The sequence below is a fragment of the Rhinolophus sinicus genome, chromosome 14, assembly GCF_057876585.1.
Source record: "Rhinolophus sinicus isolate RSI-liver-muscle chromosome 14, RSI-T2T, whole genome shotgun sequence".
NCBI lineage: Eukaryota > Metazoa > Chordata > Mammalia > Chiroptera > Rhinolophidae > Rhinolophus > Rhinolophus sinicus.
Genome location: NC_142514.1, coordinates 179,487,137 through 179,513,154, shown reverse-complemented (window position 1 = coordinate 179,513,154; position 26,018 = coordinate 179,487,137). Strand labels below are relative to the sequence as shown.

The 26,018-nt window shown below is 46.8% G+C and overlaps 1 protein-coding gene across 1 annotated transcript; it reads left to right on the top strand.

The window, feature by feature from the left end:
- Positions 1-79: 79 nt before the first annotated feature.
- On the top strand, positions 80-26,018 carry DDB1 (damage specific DNA binding protein 1). Its single transcript, XM_019754027.3, has 27 exons — positions 80-277; positions 1,455-1,603; positions 2,595-2,711; positions 3,056-3,277; positions 5,157-5,271; positions 6,173-6,270; positions 7,610-7,768; positions 8,391-8,474; positions 9,021-9,137; positions 9,973-10,075; positions 12,779-12,854; positions 12,950-13,058; positions 14,215-14,393; positions 14,490-14,653; positions 14,732-14,839; positions 14,991-15,198; positions 15,913-16,008; positions 16,097-16,208; positions 17,170-17,293; positions 17,597-17,761; positions 18,488-18,582; positions 22,175-22,345; positions 22,713-22,822; positions 23,111-23,280; positions 23,462-23,564; positions 24,551-24,674; positions 25,254-26,018. Exons 1-27 carry the CDS (start codon positions 217-219, stop codon positions 25,335-25,337), a joined length of 3,423 nt encoding a protein of 1,140 aa, XP_019609586.1. The 5' UTR covers positions 80-216; the 3' UTR covers positions 25,338-26,018.

The window sequence follows — 26,018 nt, the reverse complement described above, 5'->3', positions numbered from 1 at the left end:
TGGTTGGCTGCCTCGGGAGCCGTGAGTCCTCCAAGAGGCCAGGTGAGGCCGTCCCGTGATGCCCCGCGTCTCGGCCGCTCTGGGCTGCAACGTGTCTGCGGGGCGGAGGCAGCGGCAGTGGAGTTCGCCGCGAGGATCGGGTCCCCTGTCTCTTCGCTGGTGTCCATCTCTCAGTCGTTGCGGTCGAGTCCCGACGGGCCGCCTTAGGCCCTCGACATGTCGTACAACTACGTGGTAACGGCACAGAAGCCCACCGCCGTGAACGGCTGCGTGACCGGTGAGGCTGCCAGGGCCGGAGACCCCGGGGAAGGAGGGAGCTGGGGGGATCCGAGGCCTAGGGAGGCCCGCGGCCCCTGGAGCGGCCGGGCGGGACCGGGCCCGGGGTATGGAAGGCACTGGCGGCCGAGGAACCTCCGCTGTCCACGACTTCAAAGGAGATGTCTCCGCACGCGCCTTTTGGGGGGAGGAGGGGCTTAAAAAGCTGCGTTCGAGAGTCCCCTGTCGTTCCTCGGGAGGTCACTTTTCTTCGAGGACAAGGACGGGCCAGAGAGCGAAGTGTGAGTTGACGGTGCGGTGTTGCTTGGGCCCGGAGGTGGACCTCGTGTGGTCAGGGGCTGGGGCGGTGGTGATGGCGACTTACGGGTTCGAATTTTCTGGTGGGAGAGCCTGGGGGGCGCAGGAGGTGGAGGGACGCGAGGAATGCCCGCACTCCCCCAAAGCAGGAGAAGAGTCCTCTTTGCCCGGGGCTGTTGTTTACATGAGGGAGCTGCAGGAAAAGAAGATATGGACGCCCCAACCCAGTGCTGACTTTGCCTTGGGTTGCCTTGGACGTAGATGTCCAGAATCCGGAAATAATCATCTTGAACAGTGTTTTCAGCAAAATATGAAAACCTCAGACTTGTGTGTTTATGTAAATCTAATTGTGATTCCAAAACAAATGTTTGGGGAGTTGGAGGTGGTGGAAGAATGTGGACCAGAGTATTGGTAGACACTGGGAGGGCGAGAGATGTGGACAAAACAGTGTTTTAATACAAAGCTCTGAGACTTGTCTTCATTTGGCCTGGTCTGTTTGGTAATGATTTTGTGAAATTTTAGATGAGGTCTGAATAGAGGTGAACACTTTCTTTAGCGTCCCTTAATTAGGAAATAATCTGCCACTGCAATAGGAAAAAATTTGAGGGCACAGAGCCATCTGAAAGGTTTCACAGTCATTGTCAGTTGAAGGACTTATGCTGGTCTTAGGCCCGGTCCAGTTGTCTTAGTCTGATTGGAGAAGTAGCTTTTGTGAATGTACGAAGTGAGACTCTGAGGTGCTGGCTTGGTGAGAAGGGAGTGAATGGAGGGAGCCACCGAAATACATGAATTAAATGAGAATTGTGGAGACATTAGGTAGAAGTGATAGGGTTATTTACATACTTCTATGGCTTCAAAAGTTAGAGGATCTGTTCTTTCAGGACACTTTACTTCAGCTGAAGACTTGAACCTGCTGATTGCCAAAAACACGAGATTAGAGATCTATGTGGTCACCGCTGAGGGGCTTCGGCCCGTTAAAGAGGTGGGCATGTATGGGAAGATCGCTGTCATGGAGCTTTTCAGGCCCAAGGTGAGTGATCTAGGTTGGGCCCAGCTACAAAGACTTTTACGTTGTTTTACATCATTGATTAAGATGGGAGGAATGAGGCTTAGGAGAGAAACTACAGTTTTTGAATGGCGGACTTTATATTCTTAGAAGCGGGAGAGATTGACTAGGGAAAAGTTGATCAAGTTGACTTCTTTAGAAGGGGAAATTAAAGCAGTTTGAAATGTGGGTCACCATACTGTGGGTCGTCATGGTGATTCAGAGCATTGGCTCTACAGTAGGGCAGTCCTGGCTTCATTCCTTATGAATTCTAACTTTGGGTGTCACTTAACCTTTCAGAGCCGTATTCCCCTATCTGCAAAACGGGGAGAACAGTATCCAATCCGTTGGATTAGTGTGAAGAGTAAATGATTTAATAACACAGGGCCTAGCACAAGCGTTCACTGTTAACAATTATACTCACATTATTATCATGATTATTGTAATTCAAATGTTTCCATTCAACTAGCCACCACATTGCTTCATTATATCGTAACTGAATCTGACAAGAAAGCAATGGATTCAACATTTTAATGATAACCTTTTGAACAAAATACATTTTGGGGTTCTGTGTTAATAGTAAGGAAGACTTTGTGGATCCATTTCAGCTCCCATTGCCATTCACATTTTTTCCCTTTTCAAATACTTGGAGAGGATTAGAGGATTCATTACATTCATCTTTTAGAATTTGAATGGAATGATTGAGGTTAGCTTGATTTGGAAATAGATGAAGACATTGTATATAGAGCAGAGAGATGGAGAATCATGAAAACGAGGACTGGATGTTTACCAGCTTCAGTTCTGGCCCTTAGAGTGTGTGTGCACTTACGTGTGTTATATGCTCACCGTGGATTTTCTCAGAGAGGAACAAAAAGTTCTTAAGGAACTTGGCATGCTTCAAGGATGAATCTTACAGGCTGGACAGGTATTCCTGTTTTAAAAAGCGCCTCCTTTGATAGCATAATGTTGGTTTCAGGGGGAGAGCAAGGACCTCCTGTTTATCCTGACAGCTAAATACAATGCCTGCATCCTGGAGTACAAGCAGAGTGGGGAGAGCATTGACATCATCACGCGAGCCCATGGCAACGTCCAGGTGAGGTGGCTGCTTCAGGCTGATGAGAGTTTTCCAGGTAGGGCCGTCATGATTTGGTGAAGACATTTGAAGTGCTGGGGCAGCTCCCTGTATGACCAGAGAAACCAGGGGACATCACTAAGGGTTTTGAGCTTTTATGGAGAAAGGACTTCCGTAGTTTACTCAGAGTCCAAGGGACAGGGTAAGTAATTTATTGCAGTTCAGTATTTTGCAAAAAGGAATACACTGACATTTGGGCTCCCTGACATGTCAAGCAGACGCCACTTTCCTGGGAAAGTGGTGCCCTGTGTCCTCTGTTACTCTGGGTGTTGAGGTTCTCCCCTAACCCCCGTTTTACTTCTCAGGACCGAATCGGCCGCCCCTCGGAAACCGGCATTATTGGCATCATTGATCCCGAGTGCCGGATGATTGGCCTGCGACTCTATGATGGCCTTTTCAAGGTTATTCCACTCGACCGGGACAATAAAGAGCTCAAGGCCTTTAACATCCGCCTGGAGGAGTTGCACGTCATCGACGTCAAGTTCCTATATGGTTGCCAAGCCCCTACTATATGTTTTGTCTACCAGGTACTACAGCGGGAGGACAGGGAGAAGCGGTGTGGTTTGGCGTAGTAGGAGTTCATTTTTGCTAATTGAAATGCCCTGATTTCATAGTAGGATAGGCAGAAGTGTTTAATGTGTTTTGAAAGATTTTGAACGATGTGATTAATGTGGGTCAGATTTTGGTTGCGTCTCAAATGCAGTAGTACTTACTGTGAAGGCAGGAGGCTCTGTGGGTCTTGTAGCAGCTTTTAATCCTGAGATTACAGTCTGGTTGTGGGCCTTGGAGATTTTATAGGGTGACCCAGTTTATTCTTTGACTCTTACTGGCATGCTAGGGGATTATTAAATCTTAGCTGCAGAGAAATGATCTGGAAATTGCCTTTACAAGCTAAGAGAAAAATGTCTCGGTGATGCTTTATATATGTCTTCTAAGAAGAGGTTGGCATTTTATTCAGCACTCACTTTCTGGTGACTTCTATTTTAGTCTGTGCCTAAAACTTGAGCAGAGCTGATTGTAGGCAGCTGTTCTCTGGGCCAGATCTGTTAAGGGGGGTGCAGAATGCAGAGCACTAGACTAACATGCCTGTATCTTGGTAAAATCTGAGCCTTTGAACAAAGGGCCACACAGCATGAGGTCATTTCACTAGCTTGTTGTTGAATAAATGACAGAAGGAAGCATAGTCCAAGTCCATGTGCTGTGTGCAGGCATGAAAACACTTGGAGAGCTGTGTTAAGTACTGTAAGTACTGATGTATATTTGGAGATTTCTTTGTTGTGTCACCATGAGTTACACTTCTGAGGCTGGTTGGATTTCGGATGAATAAGGTTGAAAGTATTTCGGAGATTTTGTTTGATCTTTTTTACAGTGCACTATCAGAGCTGAGATAAAAACAGAATTTCTCTCCCTTCAGTTTTGTAAACACCAGGTCATTAAAACACTGATGTTGGTTATTCAGACTCTGTTCCCCGCCTTAGGGCTGCCAGTGTGCACGGTCTTTCATTTCTGTGTATGTGTCACAAGAGGCTCAAATCCAAACCCCAGCTAGAACTTTTGTGAAGTTGAGTCTTACCCTAGTCATTGATGGGAAAAACCTTTTCCTCAACTGAAAGTTACTTTACTCCTGTTTTTGTTTTTTGTTTTTTGCTAAAAATTCAATTTGACAAATATTTACCATGTAAAAGGTAGTTATGCTAAGTGTTTCTGGAAATGTAACAGTGATTAAGGTGTGGTCCCTGCCCTGAAACACATGTTGAATTCCTTTCATAACTTATACTCTGGTCTGGCTTTTGTTGAGGCCACCATCCTCCACTGGCTGAATGTAGCCTTTTCCTGACTCTTTAGCTCCTAAAGGTGACGGACAGCTCCAGGGTGAAGTGAGTCATGATTCAGAAAAAGGCAGGGAAAAGGTTGTTGACAATGGCAGGACTCGAGGTTTTGACTAACTTTAGGGGAACAATATGTGTCCTCTCTACAATCATCCCATCAGGATGCTTTTAAGAATTGTATCAAACAATACTTTTAAAATTTAGATATACTTAGCTTCTCAATGTGTTTGTTGTTTTCTCTTTTGCTATTTTGTATGTTCCTTGAGGCCAAGGAAGGTAGACTATATTCTTTGTATGTGTAGACATTTACATTGTATCTTACAGTGGTTAGTGTAGTAACACATTCATTTTTCTAATTCTTAAACCTTTCAGTGGTTGGAAGCAATAGGCCTGAGTAGCAGTCTGCCAGTCACAGGCTCAGCTGGTGGCTGTCAGCCTGCTGATGGGTAAGGATGGGAAGGCTGACATGACAGGATTGTCAGATACTGGGTAGCGGTGGCCTGGCCCTTTCAGGGCCCCTCTCCAGTCCAAGGTTCACCTTTCCTAAGGGCTAATCGTTTCACTTTTCCCCACCTAGGACCCTCAGGGGCGGCACGTAAAAACATACGAGGTGTCTCTCCGAGAGAAGGAGTTCAATAAGGGCCCTTGGAAACAGGAAAATGTAGAAGCTGAAGCTTCCATGGTCATCGCAGGTTGGTTGGGGGTTTTAGGAAATTTGCCTTTGACCCAGGTCTGGGCCAGTTTCCTGCCCTTCCTCACCTTCTCTGCCCCTGCGTCTCAGTGCTCAAGTGCCATTGAGCGCATGTGTTGTTCAGAACTCCCTGTCTCCTCTCCCTAAATGTGCTTTCCTCGGTTCTTTCCGTTTCTGTCTTTGGGATTGTCTTGTTTACTCCTCCCCTCCCCCGCAAAAGTATAGGTTTCCTCACTGGGGTGGAGGGGTTAGTATAAAACACTAAGATTGATTTGCACAGTGGCATATGGAAATTGGCGTCATTATTTTATTGTTGGGCATAACATTTAAGAAACTGAGAAGGACCAGTAGAGTTTATCTAATCTGACTCGTTTATTTCATAGATGAAGAAACAGGGCCGGAGGGGCTTGTCCGTGCCTGTGCCTCCTTGACAAACCTGGGCTGCATTCCAGGCCTGTTTGTGCCTTATCTACTCTCTGGCCCAAGCACTATGTTGTGTGTCCCACTTTTGTAGAGAAATTTTAAAACTCTTAAGTGCAAATTAACTGTTCTAAATAGTGGCCGTGATAATGGGGGAAATAAGGCTAAGGAACAAGGGAAAAAGTAAAAGTTTTTAGCTGAAGTTTAGGAGAGAAAATGAGAAGAATGCATGTGGAAGAACACCAAGAAGGCTCTACCCTAGGAGCTCGGAAACAATAAATTATTACCAGGATTAGATATTGCCAGCCTAAAATTTCTAAGACAGGAATCTCAGAAGAAGACTGTCATGCTCTCTGGGCTTTGGTGTCTTAAAAATAACGATTATGTTAAAGTTTGCCTCAGATAACTGGATCAGTGCCCTTGCTGTGTCAGGGTGTGGCAGGTCCAAGGTGCGGACCATTCTAATGTCCTTTCTCCTGCAGTGCCGGAGCCTTTTGGAGGGGCCATCATCATTGGGCAGGAATCAATCACCTATCACAATGGTGACAAATACCTGGCCATTGCACCGCCTATCATCAAGGTGAGCAGCTTTCTTTTACTTTTTCCTTCCTTCCTTTTTTTCCCTTGTTCTTACCCTGTTCCTTTCTCCCCATTTGTTAAAAGGAGATTCACAGATTTCTGTTGTACTCTTCACTAAGTATATAATATACTGTGTTGGTCATTGGGAATACATAGAGAGATTGGCCTGGTTTTGCTTACACAGAGCTTGCTTGTGCACTAAGAGAGAAATAATCAAAATAGGTTTACCCTTTGGTGCAGCCACTATGGAAAACGGTATGGAGATTCCTCAAAAAATTAATAGGGCTGCCATGTGACCCAGCAAGACATACCACTTCTGGATATTTATCTGAAGAAAACAAAAACACTAATTCGAAAAGATATATGCACCCCTGTGTTCAATGCAGCACTATTTACAATAGCCAATATGTGGCAGCAACCTAGTGTCCATCGATAGATGAATGGATAAAGAAGAGGTGTGCGTGTGTGTGTGTGTGTGTGTGTGTGTGTGTGTGTGTATACATTCTATATACACACACATATACAATGGAATATTATTCAGCAATAAAAAGTGAAATCTTGCCACTTATGACAACATAATCCTAGAGAGGATTATGCTAAGTGAAATAAGCCAGACAAAGATATACTGTATGGTTCTACTTACATGTGGAATCTAAAAAAGTAAAATGAATAAACAAAGCAGAAACAGGCCTAGAGATACATGGAACAAGTTGATGGTTGCCAAAGGGGAGGGCGGGTGAGGAGATGCATGAAAAGAAAAAAATGTGCAGTGCATATCTGTCCAGTAAGTGATTCTAGTCATAATAAAAATGGCATACACTAAAAAAAAAAAAAAAAAAAGTTTACCCTTTCCATTGACTAGGGCAACTTTAAGAAGAAAAATTTTGCAAATTCTATTGAATGGTTTTAAGGCTCAAGTCGTAAAGTAATATAGTGGTAAATTATATAGACTTTAAAAAATTAGTCATAAAGATTTCAAACCTTAAAATTTCAAGTCATAAAAATTAAGCCTTAAGAATAAATAACAAAATCTATGATAACGTTAGTGGTAGTGGGTAATTAGTGGTAATGAGGATAAATAACAAACTTTGTGCTTTTACAGTCCAGTGAATACTTACAGCTGCTTCCTGTTCTACATATATTTCTATTTTCCGGTAGAATAATATGTGAATAAACATTCAAGGTATATTGAGCACCTCAAAATTATCTTTGAAATAAAAATGTCATTTTTAATCATACATGTGATGTTACCTGAGTGGATTCCTTGCTTGAGATGGTTCGGTTTGGTAAAGGGAGTGGTTTGCTCTCATCTCTAACGACTGTGTCTTCCCTCTTGGCAGCAAAGCACCATTGTGTGTCACAATCGCGTGGACCCCAATGGTTCCCGTTATCTGCTGGGAGACATGGAAGGACGGCTCTTCATGCTGCTTTTGGAGAAGGAGGAGCAGATGGACGGCACCGTCACTCTCAAGGATCTCCGTGTGGAACTCCTCGGAGAGGTAGGGCTTGTTCCTGCTCTGCTGCGTTCTCCTAGGGACCTAGTGACCTGAGATGTGTGGTCCCACACCATGACTGCGAAGTAGATAACCCAGCAACAAATGGTCACTACTGCAGTGGAGGTTGGTTTTTGAACGAGTTAGATGTTGGAGAATCTCACAGGAAGCCAGGCACTACCTCAAGCATAAAAAGAAAGAGAAACAAAGGATACAAGCTAGAATGAAAGACTAATGTAATGCTGATATTCAATTCTGGGAGGAGAGTCCCAAAAAAGTTTAAGAATTATGCAGCGGATTGTGGAGATTTCTGATTATTTCGAGGGGACTGAAGTTCTTAGGATTAACACGATCATTTGGAGCAGGCACCTGCAAGATAAATTACGGAGTTTTCTGACTATAGGGAGTTTCCTGACTTATAGGGATGTGATAAGTAGAGAGTTAAAAATTTCAGAGATTTAGGAACATTTGCTTAGTGTGACCTGGGATTTGAAATGGAGAATTGTTTTGGGAATCATGGCTGCGGTTGTGCATTTTCTCAGCAGAGGTCTGAGAGGTGGGTAGGACGGTGTCTGAATCCCCCGTGGAGACCATTTTGATGACTTTCATGGTGTTGACTTTCTCCTAGACTTCCATTGCTGAATGCTTGACATACCTCGATAATGGCGTTGTATTTGTTGGGTCTCGCCTTGGTGACTCTCAGCTTGTGAAGGTGAGAAGACGTTTTCTTCTTTCTAGCTTCTTTTCACTGTCTTCGCTGCTGCTTCGTCAGGTTTCGCCTGTGTTTAGTGCCTCTCAGAATTTCTTCAGCTCATCTGTATCCCTGCCATCCAGCTGTCTACTTGGTTGATTTAACATCCTACCCCAAGGAGCTCTTTATCACCCAGCAAACGTGCCAGGCTGGGTGTTGGGTGCCGTAGACAATGATGAACAAGACACAGCTCCTGTCTTCAAAAGGTCATAGTCTAATGTACTGGATTCCCTCAAGAATTGAAAACTTTTGACCTTCTCTGCAGAAAAATACATGTAAACATTTTACATTTCCAAACTGCTTCATTAGAAACCTCTGGCTGCTTAGTGGGTCACCTGTAAGACAACCAGGTTCCTTAGGCAGCAGCCCCCCGTAGAAGCCTGCAGTGGAGCACAAGAAGGGCAGATGCAGTAGGACTGAGCGTTTCTTTTGGATGAAGGCCATCTCCTTAGGGGTGGGTCTGTTAGAGGACTAACGTTACAGGACTAACATTGTTTTTCTTCTCAGCTCAATGTCGACAGCAATGAACAAGGCTCCTATGTAGTGGCCATGGAAACCTTTACCAATTTAGGACCCATCGTGGACATGTGTGTGGTGGACCTGGAGAGGCAGGGGCAGGGACAGGTAAGGGGCTCATCGTGGAAATGGGTAGGGGATGTGCCCACTCAAACATTGTCCTCCTAGGTTTGCCATTCTTGAATGGGGCGTATGCACTGACGATAACTTTCTTTTTTAATTGAAGTTTATTCGGGTGACAATTGTTAGTAAAGGTACATAGGTTTCAGGTGTACAATTCTGTATTACATCGTCTATATATCACATTGTGTGTTCACCACCCAGAGTCAGTTCTCCTTCCATCACCAAATATGTGATCCCCACTATTAATAACTTTTAAGAGCTTCACACTAATCCCAGTGATAGAAGGATAATTACCATTTATTGACTGCCTATCTTGGTCTGCCAGGCACTTTATATATTAGGTTGGTGCAAAAGTAATTGCGGTTTAAAAGGTTAAAAATAATTGCAAAAACCGCGGTTACTTTTGCACCAACCTAATACGTTATCTATAATCACACGAGCACCCTGTTAGATGGGGATTCTTGACCACTTCAGAAGTGAGGACTAACTTTAAGGCTGACAAAGGTTAACTTGTCCGAGATCACAGAATTATTAAATGGCAGGTGTGTCTGACTCCAGATGTTGTGATCTTTCTGGTAAACTAGGTTCCAAGGGTGGGAGCAAGCTTGCTAGGAGCTTTTTGCTTCTTGGACTAGGACGTCCTGTCTGCTTGGTAACCTTGAGAGACTTTGAGATCATGCTCTGCAAAGTGTGCATTCTCAAACCCAGCTCCGCAATAAGGCTCCTTGGACTTAGGTATAGCCAGATGACTTTCTGGGCATCAGCATGATGGCCCCAGGCTCTGGAGGAGGTTATTTAGAAACCTTTTCTCTCCTTGCAGCTGGTCACTTGCTCTGGGGCTTTCAAGGAAGGTTCCTTGCGGATCATCCGGAATGGAATTGGAATCCACGAGCATGCCAGCATTGACTTACCAGGCATCAAAGGTAGCCTTCTGGTGGACGTAGGACCTAGATCTTACTTGCGAGACCTTGGCCTTTGGCTTCGTTACATGGCATGAAGGCACTTGAGTGGGAGCTACAGGAAAGCAGATCAAATGAAGAGTAAAGAAAGTCATGATGACAAATAAGTGATAGAAGCTTAAACATACTTAAAACTACAAAAGTTAACTTAAAAAAAGAATACTATTAACTAAAATTGGATATCGGAGTGGAGGAATGGGGGCGGAAAGGATTACAAGTTAAATTTAATGTTGTTTGTAGGGAACTGATAGAATCCCTAAAGAAAGTAAGGACTGAGGATATCATATAAAGGTCTAAGTATAAAGGTAACTTCTAGAACAAAAACGCAAATCTTCCTAAATTCCAGGAGAACTATGATAATCAAAAAAGATCAAAGAAAGACTGTATAGTGAAAGAGTTTTACAGTACAGAAACAGTAAACGTAACGTAAAGTATGACAGAACTGGTATCAAACATCTGTATGAGTATCTCTATCTGATACATCAGATACCTGGGACCATATCAGTAAATGCAAATGGGCGAAACTCGCCTATTATAAGAAAAGGATGATCAGATTGAACCATAAAGCAAAACCAGTTCAAAGTTGTATGTAGGAGGCACATCTAAAATAAAGTAATTCAGAATATAAAAAAATGAAAGGATGAGAACAGAAAAGAAATACAGGTTGATGATTAGAAAGGAAGAGATCATGTAACTACAAAACCCAAGAGAGTCAACTGAAGAACTGTAGACAATGAGAATTCATTAAGGTAGCAGGATATAAAATTAATGTACTGACGTCAACAACTTTTATGTAAAAACAATTAGAAGGTACAGTAGGGGAAAAGAGGCAATTTACAACAGCAATGAAAAGATAAAATACCGGGGCGGCTAGTTAGCTCAGTTGGTTAGAGCGTGGTGCTTTTAACAAGGTTGCTGGTTCAATCCCCACATGGGCCACTGTGAGCTGCGCCATGGGCCACAACTAGATTGAAACAACTACTTGACTTGGAGCTGATTGGTCCTGGAAAAACACACTTAAATAAAAGTTTAAGAAAAAAAGAAAAGGAAGAAAAGATAAAACACCAAGGAATAAATTTAACAACTATGCAAAATCTATACAAGGAAATCTTTAAAATATTCTTGAAGGATTAAAAGGATAGATTGATCAAATGAAAAAGACATACTAAGGTCTTATAACTCAACATTAAAAAGCTGTTTTCTCTTTAATTTTTTATATTTAATGTATCTCAATAAAAATGCCAGTAGGGCTTTTTTCCTTGACCTAAACAAGTCAAAGTCCAAATGGAAAAAGGAAGAAACAAGAAAAGCCAGCAAAACTAAAAGTGTGAAAAACAAACAAACAAACAAAAAAACACTAAAAGTGTGGTTTTGTTGCACGAATAGGCAGACTCAAACGTCCAGAAGTAGACACAGCTTTATGTGGGAGTTTAGTATATAATGGTGGTATTTCAATTCAGTGAGATAAAGATGATTATTTTTAATAAATGGTGTTAGAATAACAGTCATTTGGGAAAGGATATGGTTGGACACATACTGCACAGTGTATACCTTGCTAGAACCTAAATGGATCAAAGACTTAATGTACAAAATGAAGCCATACAAAAGCTAAAAGACAAAGCTGGTAAATTCTTTTCTAATTTTGGAGTGGGGAAGGTCTTTTAAACTATGACTCACAATACAGAAACCAAAAAGACTGATAAATAAAACACTTCTGCATGGTAAAAACAACACTAAATTAAGTTAGAAGAAATGGCAAACTGGATAAACACATGTTCAACTTCTAGACAAAAGCCTAATCTCCCTAATTTATAAAAAAAATTTCTGGAAAGAAGATCACTAAATATCTTGTCCCCAAATTGGCAAAGGACATGACTGGACAGGTAACAGGCCTCACTTGTATTAAGAGAAATGCAAAACAAAATAGTAATATTCTTTACCACATGACCAAAATCCGAAAGTTTGACAACACATTGTGTTGGTGAGGCTCTAGGGAAATCAGCATGCTCATTGACAATACCTATTAAACTGCAGCTGCATTTAGCGGTTTACCTGGCCACTCCAATTCTGGGCTTCTGCCCCCTAGACCTTCATGATGTGAATATAAGGTTATTTGTTGTGGTAATGTGTATTACTAACGAACTGGTATGTCCATAAAATTAAATACTGTGCAGGTGTCCAAACGGGACTGCTCTGTTCTGCTGAGGACTCGGGCGTGTAGTGAGTGAAAAAGCAGGGTGCAGAACAGCATGTGATAGGCTACTTTATGTTTATAGTGCTGGTAATACAGGGTTGGCCTGTTTCCTTCAATTAAAATAAATTGGATTAAATTAAAAAATGGAAGGACAAACTGGAAACTATTCTTGGCAATTAATTTGAGGGATAGGTTGGAGGGAGAGGTGGAGAAGCGACACTTCTGTGTTTGACGTTGAGTCATGGAAATGTATTATCCCCTCTGAAAGCCAATGGAAAACCTTCAAATATCAGGCTCAAACAGTTTTTAGCATATCCAGCTTCTTCAGTCTTATTTCCAGGGAGGAACAGAGTAGAGTGTATTATTCAGCTGAGGACTGACTCCAAATTTCCTGCCCTCCTGTGGCGTAGGCCGGCCCATCCTTAGATGTGTTGGTCTGTTCTGTGCAGCTTACTTCTTGATCTTTGTTCCAGGCCTGTGGCCACTGCGGTCTGATCCTCACCGGGAGACTGATGACACTTTGGTGCTCTCTTTTGTGGGCCAGACAAGGTAGGATGAGTCTGCTGCCAGCTGCAGTTGCTCGTGTGCAGGTTGCAAGCTGGGGAAGCTGGTCCGGCTGACCCAGGCCTTCCTTTCTGCTGCAGAGTCCTCATGTTAAACGGAGAAGAGGTGGAAGAAACTGAGCTGATGGGTTTCGTGGATGATCAGCAGACGTTCTTCTGTGGCAACGTGGCTCATCAGCAACTTATCCAGGTAACTACTGAGAAGCGGGCCGGCCCCGTGTATGAATTTGACCTAGAGTGCAGTACAGAGCACCACTGGATTTTAGAATGGTCCGTTTTTATGGCTCTAAAAGTAATGTTAAAGGGCCAGAAAGAAAATTGAAATTATTTAAATGATAATCCACTACTCAGAGATAACATATTAAATCTATCTGCGATACGGTGGTCAGATAGCCTTTTGGCACTTGTTAGCCACGAGAGCCTGATTTCTGAGCAACTCCCACCCCTCAGCAATCTTTTTATCGTTGGCCTGACCCTGATGCTCTTTGGTTTTTGTACACCCTCCTCACCTTTGAGCTGTTCTTCATCCTGGCCAGAGTCAGTGTTTGCCAGCAGTAGGTGCAGCACTTGAGTGCCTGAGGATTATTGAACTGTCTCCATCTTTTTATCCACTTGGTCTTTTTTTGTACCCAACAGGCAGTGGTGGATTTGGTAAAAACTAGAGGCAAGAAGGTTCTGTCACTTTGTGGACCGAGTGTGGGAGGGGCTAATACTGACATTGTTTTCTCATAATTTCCTAACTAAGTGGCCTGAAGACTGGCACAGTTCATGTATCTATTATTAGAGGGCTTTCCTCCTTAAATATAAACTCAATTTTAATTGGTAAGATGAATCGATACAGAACAATGTCATCAACCTGCTTTTTGTTTTATTTCAGTGATGAAATAAATTTATAAGACATTTCAATACAGTTTTGTTGCCTTTACTAAAGAATTTGAAATCATTTTAATGATTTGCACAGTAAAGAAGTTGGATGTTTTAGCGGTCTCATTTTTGGGTTGAGAAAAACTGCTAGATTGATGGTCGCAGGGTCTTACCCCACTGATTCCTTTCCATGGGATGTGGTTTGAGTTACCAAAGCCTTAGTCAAAAGCCTAATGAAGCAGGCCCTTTTTTTTTTTTTTCTGGCTGTAGGTATGCAAGCTGTAAGCTCCTCTAAGCCGGCCTTCAGGGCTTCAGCTAAACATGACGTAATTAATCATTGCAGGATTTGGGGGAAAAAAATATTTATGGCAGAAGAGGACTTTCGTCGCTTATTCTTGGGGCTCCACTAGGGTAGCTGTTAGCACTTTCCCACTCCTGTACAGATCCCTGCAGGTACTTGTAGACATTGCTCTTCTTTCTAGATCACTTCCGCATCCGTGAGGTTGGTGTCTCAAGAACCTAAAGCTCTCGTCAGTGAATGGAAGGAGCCCCAAGGCAAGAACATCAGTGTGGCCTCCTGCAACAGCAGCCAGGTAGTCGTCGCCGTGGGAAGGGCCCTCTACTACCTGCAGATCCATCCTCAGGAGCTCCAGCAGATCAGGTGTGTGTTTATCTGTCTGCACTGTTCCCCGCCCCTGTTCTCTGGGACTTCTTTCATGCTTGGTTTCCTTCCTCTGCCATATTCCTCTTTGTTCAGCCACACAGAGATGGAACACGAAGTGGCCTGCTTGGACATCACCCCCTTAGGGGACAGCAATGGGCTGTCCCCTCTTTGTGCCATTGGCCTCTGGACAGACATCTCGGCCCGTATCTTGAAGCTGCCCTCTTTTGAACTGCTGCACAAAGAGATGCTGGGTGGAGGTGCGGATCCTTTAAGGCCCTGGGTTGGGATCAGAGTTGGAAAGTGGAACAAGAACTGAATGTGCCCTTTTCACACAGAGATCATCCCTCGTTCCATCCTGATGACCACCTTTGAGAGTAGCCACTACCTCCTTTGTGCCTTGGGAGACGGAGCACTTTTCTACTTTGGGCTCAATATTGAGACAGGTGAGAAGAGCTTTTTTTGAGTGGGGGGCTCTTTGGAAAATACGGAGGATTGGAGTTGCAGCGTTCTTAGTCCCAGGGTGCTGCTTTTGAACCTTCACAATCCAGCTGTTTGTGCTGTTCCGTCTTCCCTCGGATGCCGTTCCTTCTGCAGGCCTGTTGAGCGATCGGAAGAAGGTGACTCTGGGCACCCAGCCTACGGTGTTGAGGACCTTCCGCTCACTCTCCACCACCAACGTCTTCGCTTGCTCCGACCGCCCCACCGTCATCTACAGCAGCAACCACAAACTCGTCTTCTCCAATGTCAACCTCAAGGAGGTGAACTACATGTGTCCCCTCAACTCAGATGGCTATCCGGACAGGTGAGCCTCTTTTTCCTTCCTTCGGAAGAGCCATGGATTGAGGGCATCGTGATGTTTTCCTCCAACCCCTTCGCTCCAGCCTTTTCCCGGTGTCACAGTCAGTAAAAAGCTGAGATGGCACATATAGAGCAGAGCTTCTCAAATCTGGCCACCCATGGAAATAGCTGGGAAACTATTTTAAAAGGACAGCTTTTTTTTTGACTCCTCAGATTCTGATTCAGTAGATCTGAAGTTGGGCCCTAGAATCTGTATTTTCAGAAAACCACTCGGGTGATTCAAATGCTTAAACTCCAATTGGGAGATCGTTATGTATCCCCCAGGGCAGGAGTTCTCTGCACTACCTGGGAACTCCTTAGAAATGGTAAATTTTTGTGGGGAGCAATCTGATTTAACAAGCCCTTCAGATGCTTCTGAAAGTTTGCTAGTTGTGATTGACAGGCTCTGTTCTAGTAGATTCTAACGCTGCACATTAGCATGACATTGAAAGCTGTTAAACCTCAGCCTGGGCCCACTCAGACCAATTAAATAAGAAAATCTTGGGGTGGGACCAGTTATCAGAATTTTGCAGTCTCCCCAGATGGTTTTTAGCATAGAGTCAGAATTGAGAACCACTGCCTTGGAATGAGCTACTAGTGTAATTCTGCCTTGTTTTTCTTCCTCTGTGGAGTTGCCTCCTTGGGTCTACTCAGTCTAAACCCAGACCCTTCTTTCCAGCCTGGCACTGGCCAACAACAGCACCCTCACCATCGGCACCATCGACGAGATCCAGAAGCTGCACATTCGCACGGTTCCCCTCTACGAGTCTCCCAGGTGAGGCCAGGTTCAGGGAGCTGCCTGGGTGCTCTGTGAGGTGGGGGACTTTTTCTGAGGCTCTGTTGTTTCTGTGCTTGTGCTACAGGAAGATCTGCTACCAGGAAGTGTCCCAGTGCTTTGGGGTCCTCTCCAGCCGCATTGAAGTTCAGGACACAAGTGGGGGCACAACTGCTTTGAGGCCCAGTGCCAGCACCCAGGTGAGGGCAGTGGACAAAGAAAGATGGCATTAGAGCAGGGGCAAACTTTCCTGTAAAGGGTCAGATAGTAAATATTTTCCGCTTTGCAGGCCATATAGTCTCAGTCACTACTCAGCTCTGCCATTACAAAAGCAGCCGTGGACAACAGGTGAGCACAGCTTTACTTATAAAAACAGGCAGGAGTTGGATTTGGCCCCCTCATTAGAGGGTTAAGAAGAATTTGGGATAGGTGAGGCAGTCCGTGGTTTTGCTGCCAGGTAGCCTTGCAGGATGAATGATGCCTTTTCCCATAGCAGTTTGGGTACTTTGTAAGGGTGCGCGTAATTGGCAACAGCGTAGCATAGCCGGTAAGAGCATGGCATTTGGAGCCTGACAGAATTAGCGACAAGGTTTATTGCTAGCTGTGTGACCTTGGCAAATCTAAAGTTCAATTTTCTCATCTGCAAATGATAATGACAGGACAGTCTAGAGCCGCACATGATAGGCTCAGTGGCGATATTAGCGGAGCATTTTATTCCATGGATTCTCTGCCTTTCTTGTTCCCAACATCTGTGATAGGACTTTTTCCCTAACCTGGAGTAGAAGGTCTTTTTTCTTTTTGTTTGAAGTGCTCCCTGCTCTTTCTGTGGATTTAGAGTCTGTCCCTTTATTAGGTATCCTGCGTTTCTCCTTAGCTTGGCTTGATTGACGTGGCATCACTAGTACAAGGTTCTTTAATGACGCTCACGTTGTGGTGTTTGGGCTGCTGTGTCGGTTCCCTACAGAACTGGGCTCCTTATCCTCGGTCTCCATGTCTCTCTGAAGCCCTGTGCTCTTCAGGCTCCACTCGAGCTGCCAACCTTCCGAGTTTTGCTCGTTCAGCCTCAGCCTCTGTTCTCTGATCCTGTCTGATCCCCTCACTGACGTTCCCAGCGCCCGTTCTGCCACTGAGAGGGGTCTTGAGTGTTCTTTCTGTTCTCAGGCCCTGTCCAGCAGCGTCAGCTCCAGCAAGCTGTTCTCCAGCAGCACCGCCCCTCACGAGACCTCCTTCGGAGAAGAGGTGGAGGTGCACAACCTCCTGATCATTGACCAGCACACCTTCGAAGGTGCACATGAGCTCTTGCTATCATTTTGTCCCTAGGTCCTCCCTACACTAGGCTCTTCTGGGTTCCGATCTATTCCAGAATTCCATAGCCACTGACAGATACCCTGGGAGGGGTGGGACCTCTGAGTTGGCCGTGAGTTCCGAGTGCTGGGCCTCCTCAGGTCAGCATAGGCTGGTGAGGGACAGTCTGAGAGACAGGAGCAGAAGGCGTGTGTTCTGCTTGGAGCTGAGTGGTGGCCTGTAAGTGCAGGGTTACACGTGCTGGGGGTCATCAGCCAGTCACCCCTCTCTACTCTCCTTGTAGTGCTTCATGCCCACCAGTTTCTGCAGAACGAGTATGCCCTCAGCCTGGTCTCCTGCAAGCTGGGCAAAGACCCCAACACGTACTTCATTGTGGGCACGGCCATGGTGTACCCGGAAGAGGCGGAGCCCAAGCAGGGCCGGATTGTGGTCTTTCAGTATTCGGATGGTGAGTGGGCACAGTCTCCAGCTTTTGAGATACTTGAAATTCTGGGAAAGCAAGCATGGGTTTTAGGTTTCAGAGCCTCAGTTAAGCAACAGAACTACTTGGATTAATTGTTATGACACAAGGTATTCTGTTCCTTTCTCTCAAGCTGTTGATGGTCAGAATGCATTTTGGAGTAGGCGAGCAGAGGCACATATAATCTAGCATATGTTCCTTTCTTTTCTACTCTTTGAAAGGCAGAAAAAAGGGGAGAGGTGATTGATGGGTAAGAGGACCTAGTGGCCAGAGTAAGTGTCAGGAATCTTGGATTTGTTTTTCACTTGGTTGCTCAGCCATATGGTCTTCTTTCCAACTTCAGCACTTTTTTTCATTTCTGTGTCTTTTCTCATCTCCCCTGCCCAGTGTGGTTCTAAAGACTCGCTGTCAGCCCAGATATCTCAGATCAGATGGCCGAGATGGAATTGGTCTCCATCTTGAAGATAGATCTGGAGTTTCAGGGTGGAGACAGGGCTTGGACACTGTTTGGAATCACTGCACATTACGTTGGGGCCCAACTTCCGGTCGTGGTTAAGCCCAGTCTACACTGACTCTTGTCTTTCCTGCTTTCAGATGAATGGCTTTGGGGCAGGAGTTAGAGCCAAGGGGAAATCGGAGGATTCTTCTGATTAATTAAAATGTAGACTCGTAAGAGAGACTCAAGAGTATCTCCCCCCCCCCCCCCCCCCCCAGGAAAACTACAGACTGTGGCTGAAAAGGAAGTGAAAGGGGCCGTGTACTCCATGGTGGAGTTTAACGGGAAGCTGTTGGCCAGCATCAATAGCACGGTAAGGCCCATACCACTTGGTACCCTTCATACCTTAGGTAGCACACAGAGACGTTGTCCACATAGCACGTCTCCCTTCTGTTTCCTGGGGCAGCGTGTGTGTCCAGTTTTAAGGAGAACCAAGTAGTGGGATGGAGGGGGAGCTGGGAATCTGGGAGGCTCGCCTGGCACCAGATAGCGGACTTGGTTATGTAAACCCCCATGCGGATCAGATCCTAGTGCTTGTGGGGAGCGTGAGAAGGGTAAGAGCTATGGCTCCTGCTCCAGAAGGGTCCTGAGTGCAGGAGCTCCTGACCTTGTGGTTGGGATGTGCCACCCTTCCAGTGTGTGGGTGTGTTCACCAACCTGAGAGCTCTTTGAACCCCAGAGTTTAGGGATGTTTACGAAGACTTGGTCACATAGTCACGATGGAATATTAACTCAGTCTCCAGCCCCTCCCCCTCCCCAGGATGGGTGGGGCTGAAAGTTTCAAGCTTCTAATCCTTGCTTGGTCTTTCTGGTGACCAGCCCCCATCCTGAAGCTTTCCAGGAGTCACCAAGAGTGGCCTCATTAGAACAAAAGACACTCCTATCTATCACCCAGGAAATTCCAAGGGATTTAGGAGCTCTGTGTAAGACTCTTCTCTTACCTATATCACTAAGGAAGTTACAAGGTTTTAGGAGCTCTAGGTCTGGAACTGGGGGCAGAGGCCAAATATATTTGTCTTACTATGTCACAGTGAGGATACTAGAGGTTTGGTTTTGGACATGCTAAGTTTCAGTGGTCATCTGAGTGAAGCTTTCAGGTAGGCAGCTGGTTGAGGGAGGCATGGAATTCAGGCAGGAGGTAGGGTGGAGATAGCCACGTGGCCGTTGTTAGGAGGCATTTAAAGCTAAAAGTCTGGATGAGATCACCTGAGATGAGGAGGGATTTGATGAACTACAAGTTCTGCTCGTGTCAGGGAACGTAAGGCTTAAAAATTGGCCATTGTTTTAGCAGCGTGGAAGTCGGTGGCGACCTTGACCAGAGAGCTCTTTTGGTTGAGTGGTAGAGATGGAAGGAAACTGGATTGAAGAGGGTTCAACTGGGCCTAGGGGAGGACAGCTAGTATTAGAAAACCCTTCCGAGGAGTTGGGTAGTAAAGGAGAAGAGGGTAATGGGGTAACTACAGGGGAATGTCAGGAGGAGAGTTTTAACTTCTTAAGTTTGGAAACATTGTTGCACGTTTCTATGCTGATGAGAACAGTCTGTTAAAGAATTGCTGGAGCCACGTTTTGAATAGGCAAGAGGGAGGTGTGGGATCAAGTACATAGTGTTACCTCAGATGATGGAAGCGTTGGATATCCTCCTTTGGTTGTATCCGTCTGTTAAGTAGCTGAGAGGAAAGAGGAGGTATTAGAGGCTTGAGGAGAGTTGAGGGATGAACTCCTTTCAGGACCTGAGGAGTAATGGACTAGGGAAATGCACAATTACTGAGAAGTGTAGGAGCCCACTTTCCGGGAGTGGTCTTGGATTTAAAATGAGACCAGTCGTCCTGGTTGGTTGGTTTTTCTCAGCTGTAGTTGAAGATCAGAATCTCAGCAAAGTTGGGTTTTGTTGGGTGAGCGTGATCAAGGGAGAGCGGGGCGAGGGAGTTGAGCATCTGGAGGGGAAGGGTCATGGTCATGGCCTCTGGGCAGCTGAGAAGAGGTGAAACTGAGCCCACGACATTCTGGAGTTACTTTTAATGACAGGACCTTCGGGGTGACCATGGAATGGAAAAGATAAGTGGGGAAATGCGGGGGTGGGGGGTCCAAAAAGGTTAGAGATCAGGATATTGGAAGGCTCTTCCTTGTGTGAATATTAACGCCACCAAGAATTACAGGACGTCGTGTGGGAAAGAGTGATGGGAAGGGGGTGGTGGGAGGAGTCTGATGGTGTGACCTTCAGAGCTGGCCCCTTAGAGGGGAGGTGGCATAAAATGTAAAAGGGCAGGCAGGGAGGTGCGCGGAAGGTCGTCCTTCATCCAGTCCCGTGGTACGAGGGACAGCAGGAGAGGAAATAGCCCAGGGCCCTGGGGCCCCTACGAAGGAACCACATTTCCGTTAGAGTGACCAGGGACAGGTTGCCCGTGACTAGTGACAGTGTTCCAGAGGGTACAGTGAACTGCTGCCAGGATAGGGAGGGGTCAGATGTGAGGTCAGATTAGGAGACGTCGAATCCATTGCTGTCTAACAAATATCATAGGAGCCACATGAGTAATTTTAAACTTTCTAGTAGCCACATGAATAAAAGCAAAAAGAAGCAGGTGAGATTTTAGCAATGTATTTTATTTAATAGATCTAAGATACTGCTTTAATGCGTAATCAATATAAAAATTATTTGAACATGTAATCAATATAAAAATTATTTTACTTTTTGTTCATACGAAGACTTCAAAATCTGGTGTGTGTTTTACGCTTACAGCACATCTGCATTTGGCCTAGCTACATTTCAGGTGTTTTGTAGCCACGAGTGGACAGTGGAGGTCTAGAACCTGTTGAGTTGAGAGTGGGAGTCTTGAGGTTTTGGTGGTGTCTGACCTGGTCTTGACCATCTCCATGGCAGCTAGGGAGGCCGGGCGTGTGGAGAGGAGAGGGGGGTGGTGTAGCCAGGAGTGTGGAGAGCTCTTGACTCCGTTGGAGACGTGGGAGGCCAGCCTTGCTGGGCTTCCCCAAAGGTGGGCTGTTCTGAGCACCCTTGACCCTGCCGATAGAGGTGTGGCAGCCATTGTAATGACTATGAATGACTCTTGAAGTGGAGTGAGGTTAGGGTTCTTTGGACACACCTCGGTAAGTCATGGCTTAATGTATTCTGTCCAGGAGTTTCTGTACGTGCTCAGGCCGTGGGTGGGGCCACCTGGCCCTGATGGGGCTGTCAGGGCGGGCTTCCCCCCCGGGGGTTGAGTCTGTCTCCCTTGAACTGTGCTGTACCAAATTCCTGTTCATCTGTCTGCCGATTATAAAGCATCTTCGTTCTTTCGGAGATGTGGTTGTAACTGAAAAAACACTGCAGTGGAGAAGAAAAATACTTTTTTGGGGGAGGTGGAGGACCAGTGCTTTAGAGTCCTTTGTTATGTGACAGCATTTCTGTTGGACTTTCCCATTCACTTTCTCTGCTCATTGCTCACATCAAAGGTTCCAGGAACGAACAAGTCTGAGAAGGGTTTGGAAAAGACGGTTTGTTGGGAGGCGACCCTGTTCCCTTCTGATCAGGAAATTGGAGATGGATCTTCTCTTTCCAGAGATATTTCTGTAGGTCCGTCACCAAACTTGGTCACGAGAAGACATCTTTGGTCATACCCACAGTATTGCTTGTATCACTAGTGACTTAGTGTTTGTCTTTACACTGACCCCTTTTCTTATATAAAAGAAAACTTTGTAGTATTAGTTTGATGTCCTCGCTCGATTTTCATGGCTCATGAATATCTAATAGTGGAGTAAAAGATGTTCATGCAAGCACCGCCTCAGGCCCTTTCACAGCCCACACTGCACCTGGTGGCTGGGGCTGCAGGTGGGGGTGGAGCCCGGGGCCGTCGTGCTGAGAGGACCCGGGCCCCGCAGCTTGAGAGGAACGCCATGCCCTCCCTCCCCAGGTGCGGCTTTATGAGTGGACGACAGAGAAGGAGCTCCGCACCGAGTGTAATCACTACAACAACATCATGGCGCTCTACCTGAAGACCAAGGGTGACTTCATCCTGGTGGGCGACCTCATGCGCTCCGTGCTGCTGCTCGCCTACAAGCCCATGGAGGGAAACTTCGAAGAGGTAGTGGGGGTGGCGCAGGCCGCTCGCTCAGCCTTGACTCCTGCCAGTGTTTCTCTGCTGCTGAGGGCCAGTCCGGCCAGTAGGGGCAGAAATGTTTCCCGGGAGCATACGTTCTGCATCGATTGAGTCTTTTTACAGACCCCCAACCTGAACTCAGCAGCCTCCATTTCTGGATAATTGCAACCAAATGGGCTGTGTTTGCCAGAGACTGGGGGAGAATCTGTCCAGAGTGGCTGTTGTTAAACCCAGGGCTGGATCTCCTCAGGGCAGACGCTTGGCTTCTGGCTAACAGAAGACAGGCCCCAGAACTGCTGTCTCATGCAAACTGCTGATTGTACTTTCTTATTTGCACCTTGTTTGTTTTAAGATCGCTCGAGACTTTAACCCCAACTGGATGAGTGCTGTGGAAATCTTGGATGATGACAATTTCCTGGGGGCTGAAAATGCCTTTAACTTGTTTGTGTGTCAGAAGGATAGGTGAGTGACCAGCTGTGGGAATGACGGGGGGCCGGAGGGGCGGCTGGAGCCCCGGGTCCATGGTGGATGAGGACATTGCGTCCCCCCTCTCAGGCTCGGCTGCTCCTCTTCACAGAGGTTGGGTTTTTTCATGAGAGAATCAAGACCACAAAAATGAGCCTCTTCAGACGGCTCGTCTGCTGTGGGGTGTGTGGGCTCATCAGGGAAGCTCGGCACACGGTGTCCACAGTGCGTGGTCCCTGTGGGGGCAGGAGGTTCGGGTAGTGAGTCTGTCACACCGCCTTTCAGCGCTGCCACCACTGATGAGGAGCGACAACACCTTCAGGAGGTGGGTCTCTTCCACCTGGGCGAATTTGTCAATGTCTTCTGCCACGGCTCCCTGGTTATGCAGAATCTGGGCGAGACTTCCACCCCCACGCAGGGCTCAGTGCTCTTCGGCACCGTGAATGGCATGATTGGTAAGGGTCACCCCTGCGGGGCACGGTCCCGCACAGCCCCCTTCTTGAGGTCACCATTCTGAGTGACGAGGGAGAGCAGGCTGGGCCCTCCTCGTGCTGCTTTCCTGGGCCGCCCGTGGTGGGACTTGCTCGCTGTGGGCTCCGGAGCTCTCTGCAGCCATTGCTCCCTTTGCTTCTTCAGGGCTGGTGACCTCACTGTCAGAGAGCTGGTACAACCTCCTGTTGGATATGCAGAATCGACTCAATAAAGTCATCAAAAGTGTGGGCAAGATTGAGCACTCCTTATATCCTTCCCAGACGGGTCCCCTCGTCGGGCAGCATGTCCTGGCACAGGCAGAGCTGCGGGCCCCTGAGCTGCTTCTGCAAACTGCCGTCTGTTTAAGAAATGTCTTACCTAGGTTCCTGGGGTGAACAGGCTTTTTTCTTCTTTTCAACTTACAGAAAAATCCAAACCTAATAGTAGAGAGAATATACAGTGAGGCCCCGTGTACTTATCACCAGCTTCAACTGGTTTGTCTTGGAAATATACATTTATGTTCCCGAAATGTGTCTGCCTCTGGCCTTCCTGGTGTTGCATGTCCTTCAGTCAGTTTAGATGACAACACATGAACGTCCTTTCAGAGATCTCATTGTGGTAGCAGTGTCTGAAGACTCGCGCTAGAGAGGCTGACAGGAGAGGAGGAAAGTGACGAAGCTAAACACCCCCGAAGTCCAAGGGTCAGCCCCCCCCGGGACACCCGGGATTCAAGTACTAGTGGAAGCTTGCTTCTTGTGGGAGACTTGTAGGGCGCTCCTGAGGGGCTCAGGCCGTGAGTGTGAGGTTGGTCACCTGTTACAGGCAGTACGGCCCAGCGCTAACCCGCGCGGAGGAGACGGGCTGCGGTGTTGGGTTTTGCTGAGCAGTGGGCATTCCTCTGTCTTGCTGAGAGGATTCTGGCTAGACTCAGAAGACTGCTTCTTCCCAGGCGGTCTCATCCCCTTCACCGGGGGCCTGGCACAAAATGCCCACACCCTGCAAAGCCCGACACGCAAAGTCTGACCTGTACTTTTAAAAACATTGTTTTGAACGTCACCCCTGTTGGAGGGGGAAGTAGTTTTTTGTGTGTCTTTCAATTCCAAAACCATCCAAAGAGCAATGTGAGTTTCAGTTGAATCTATTGTTTCGTGTTCTCATGCTGATCGCTTCCGATCATGGTCTTATGCAGAGGTGGGATGAGGGAGAGTAAGGGCGTCTCTACACAATCGCACGCTCCTTAACCAGCCCGCCCACTTGGAGATCCTTTCATACGGAGCGAAAGACAGAACCAGCCACCGGCTTCATCGACGGGGACTTGATTGAGAGCTTCCTGGATATTAGCCGGCCCAAGATGCAGGAGGTTGTGGCAAACCTACAGGTGAGCTGTGTGGAGTTCAGCCCGGGGCTAGTTACATGCCAGGAGCCTGTCACAACTCCGCTGCCTCCCTTCCTCTCTTCCCAGAGGCCAGCGGCCCCTTTCAGTATCTCCTGCCGCCAGGGACAGTGGAGTCTGAGGGCGAGGAGATGTAGCCAAGGCTCGAGGCTCGTGGGTACCCACCAGGCGCCTGGCACTGTACTAGCAACTTGACCCATGTGACCCCTGTACTTTAGCAACAAGGGCATGTGTGGGAGGGCAGTCCCACAGGAGGGCAGCAGGGTCAGGTCCGGCCGGGAAGAGAAATTGCCTCAGTGCTGGAGTTTGGGGTATTGCTCACTGGAGATGGTACCTCTGAAGGGCATCCTGGAAGAGAGAAATGTACGCCAGGTGGCAGCCTCTGAGCCAGCTTTGCCCTCAGTAGACCTTGCTGACCTGTACCCCCAAGGGGACGTGTGGACTTCTGATGGGAACTTCTTCCCTGCCTTGGCGGTGGTGGAGCCAGGGCCCTCCCTCGCTGTGGGCATCCCTTTCCCCAGCGGGGAATCCTCGGTCCTCACAGCCCTTTCCCTTTCCTTGCAGTATGATGATGGCAGCGGGATGAAGCGAGAGGCCACCGCGGACGACCTGATCAAGGTTGTGGAGGAGCTGACGCGGATCCACTAGCCACGGGCAGTGGTCCCCTTTCCCAGACCCTCCCCGAAGGCTTTGCCCTCCTGCCTCCCCTCCCCCACCACTGTCTTCTCGGCCATGGGAAACCTCTCCCTAAGCCAGCTGCCCCAGAAGCCACGGTCACCTGTGTGCAAATGGGGATTTCTTAGAACTAAAACCAGTTCACTAGAGACCTGGGAATGGGCTGAAGGTGAAATATTTTTTCCCTGGATTTTTACGAGTCTCACATGATTCCAACCATCACCTTGGGCCACCAAGCCTTGATTGGTGTTGCCCGTGGTCCTCCTTCCAGGGAGGGATTTTGCAGCTCTTTGGCTGAAAGGAAGCTCTGTGTGTGTGTCTCGCACACTCATGCGCTGTCCTCTACTATCTTTTTATTTAGGTTGGGGGTGTGGGGAGGTGGGTAGAAGGGAAGAGGGGCGGGAAGGGTTCATTGTCTTTGAAGTGAGGGCTTCCTTTTACTTTCTTCTGTTGCCTCTGAGAGCTTTGGGTCTGGAGGCCTGACTGCCAGGCCACGGGCTGCCTGAGTATAAAACCTGGAGATGGTGGATGATTGCCAAGCCACAGCCTTTTTGTCTCTGGGGAACTGCCTTCTTCAGAGAGAAGGAGGTGGGTGGACGTGAATTGGTGGTTAGTTTCTGAGTTTTACCAAATAAAGTAGAATCTAAGAAGAAA

Bases quoted from the DNA above. Each gene is read 5' to 3' on its own strand.
- DDB1 (XM_019754027.3), top strand. From the start codon at position 217: ATGTCGTACAACTACGTGGTAACGGCACAGAAGCCCACCGCCGTGAAC. The intron at 278-1,454 runs GTGAGGCTGCCA...CTGTTCTTTCAG, and splicing joins CGTGAACGGCTGCGTGACCG to GACACTTTACTTCAGCTGAA. The intron at 1,604-2,594 runs GTGAGTGATCTA...TGTTGGTTTCAG, and splicing joins TGGAGCTTTTCAGGCCCAAG to GGGGAGAGCAAGGACCTCCT.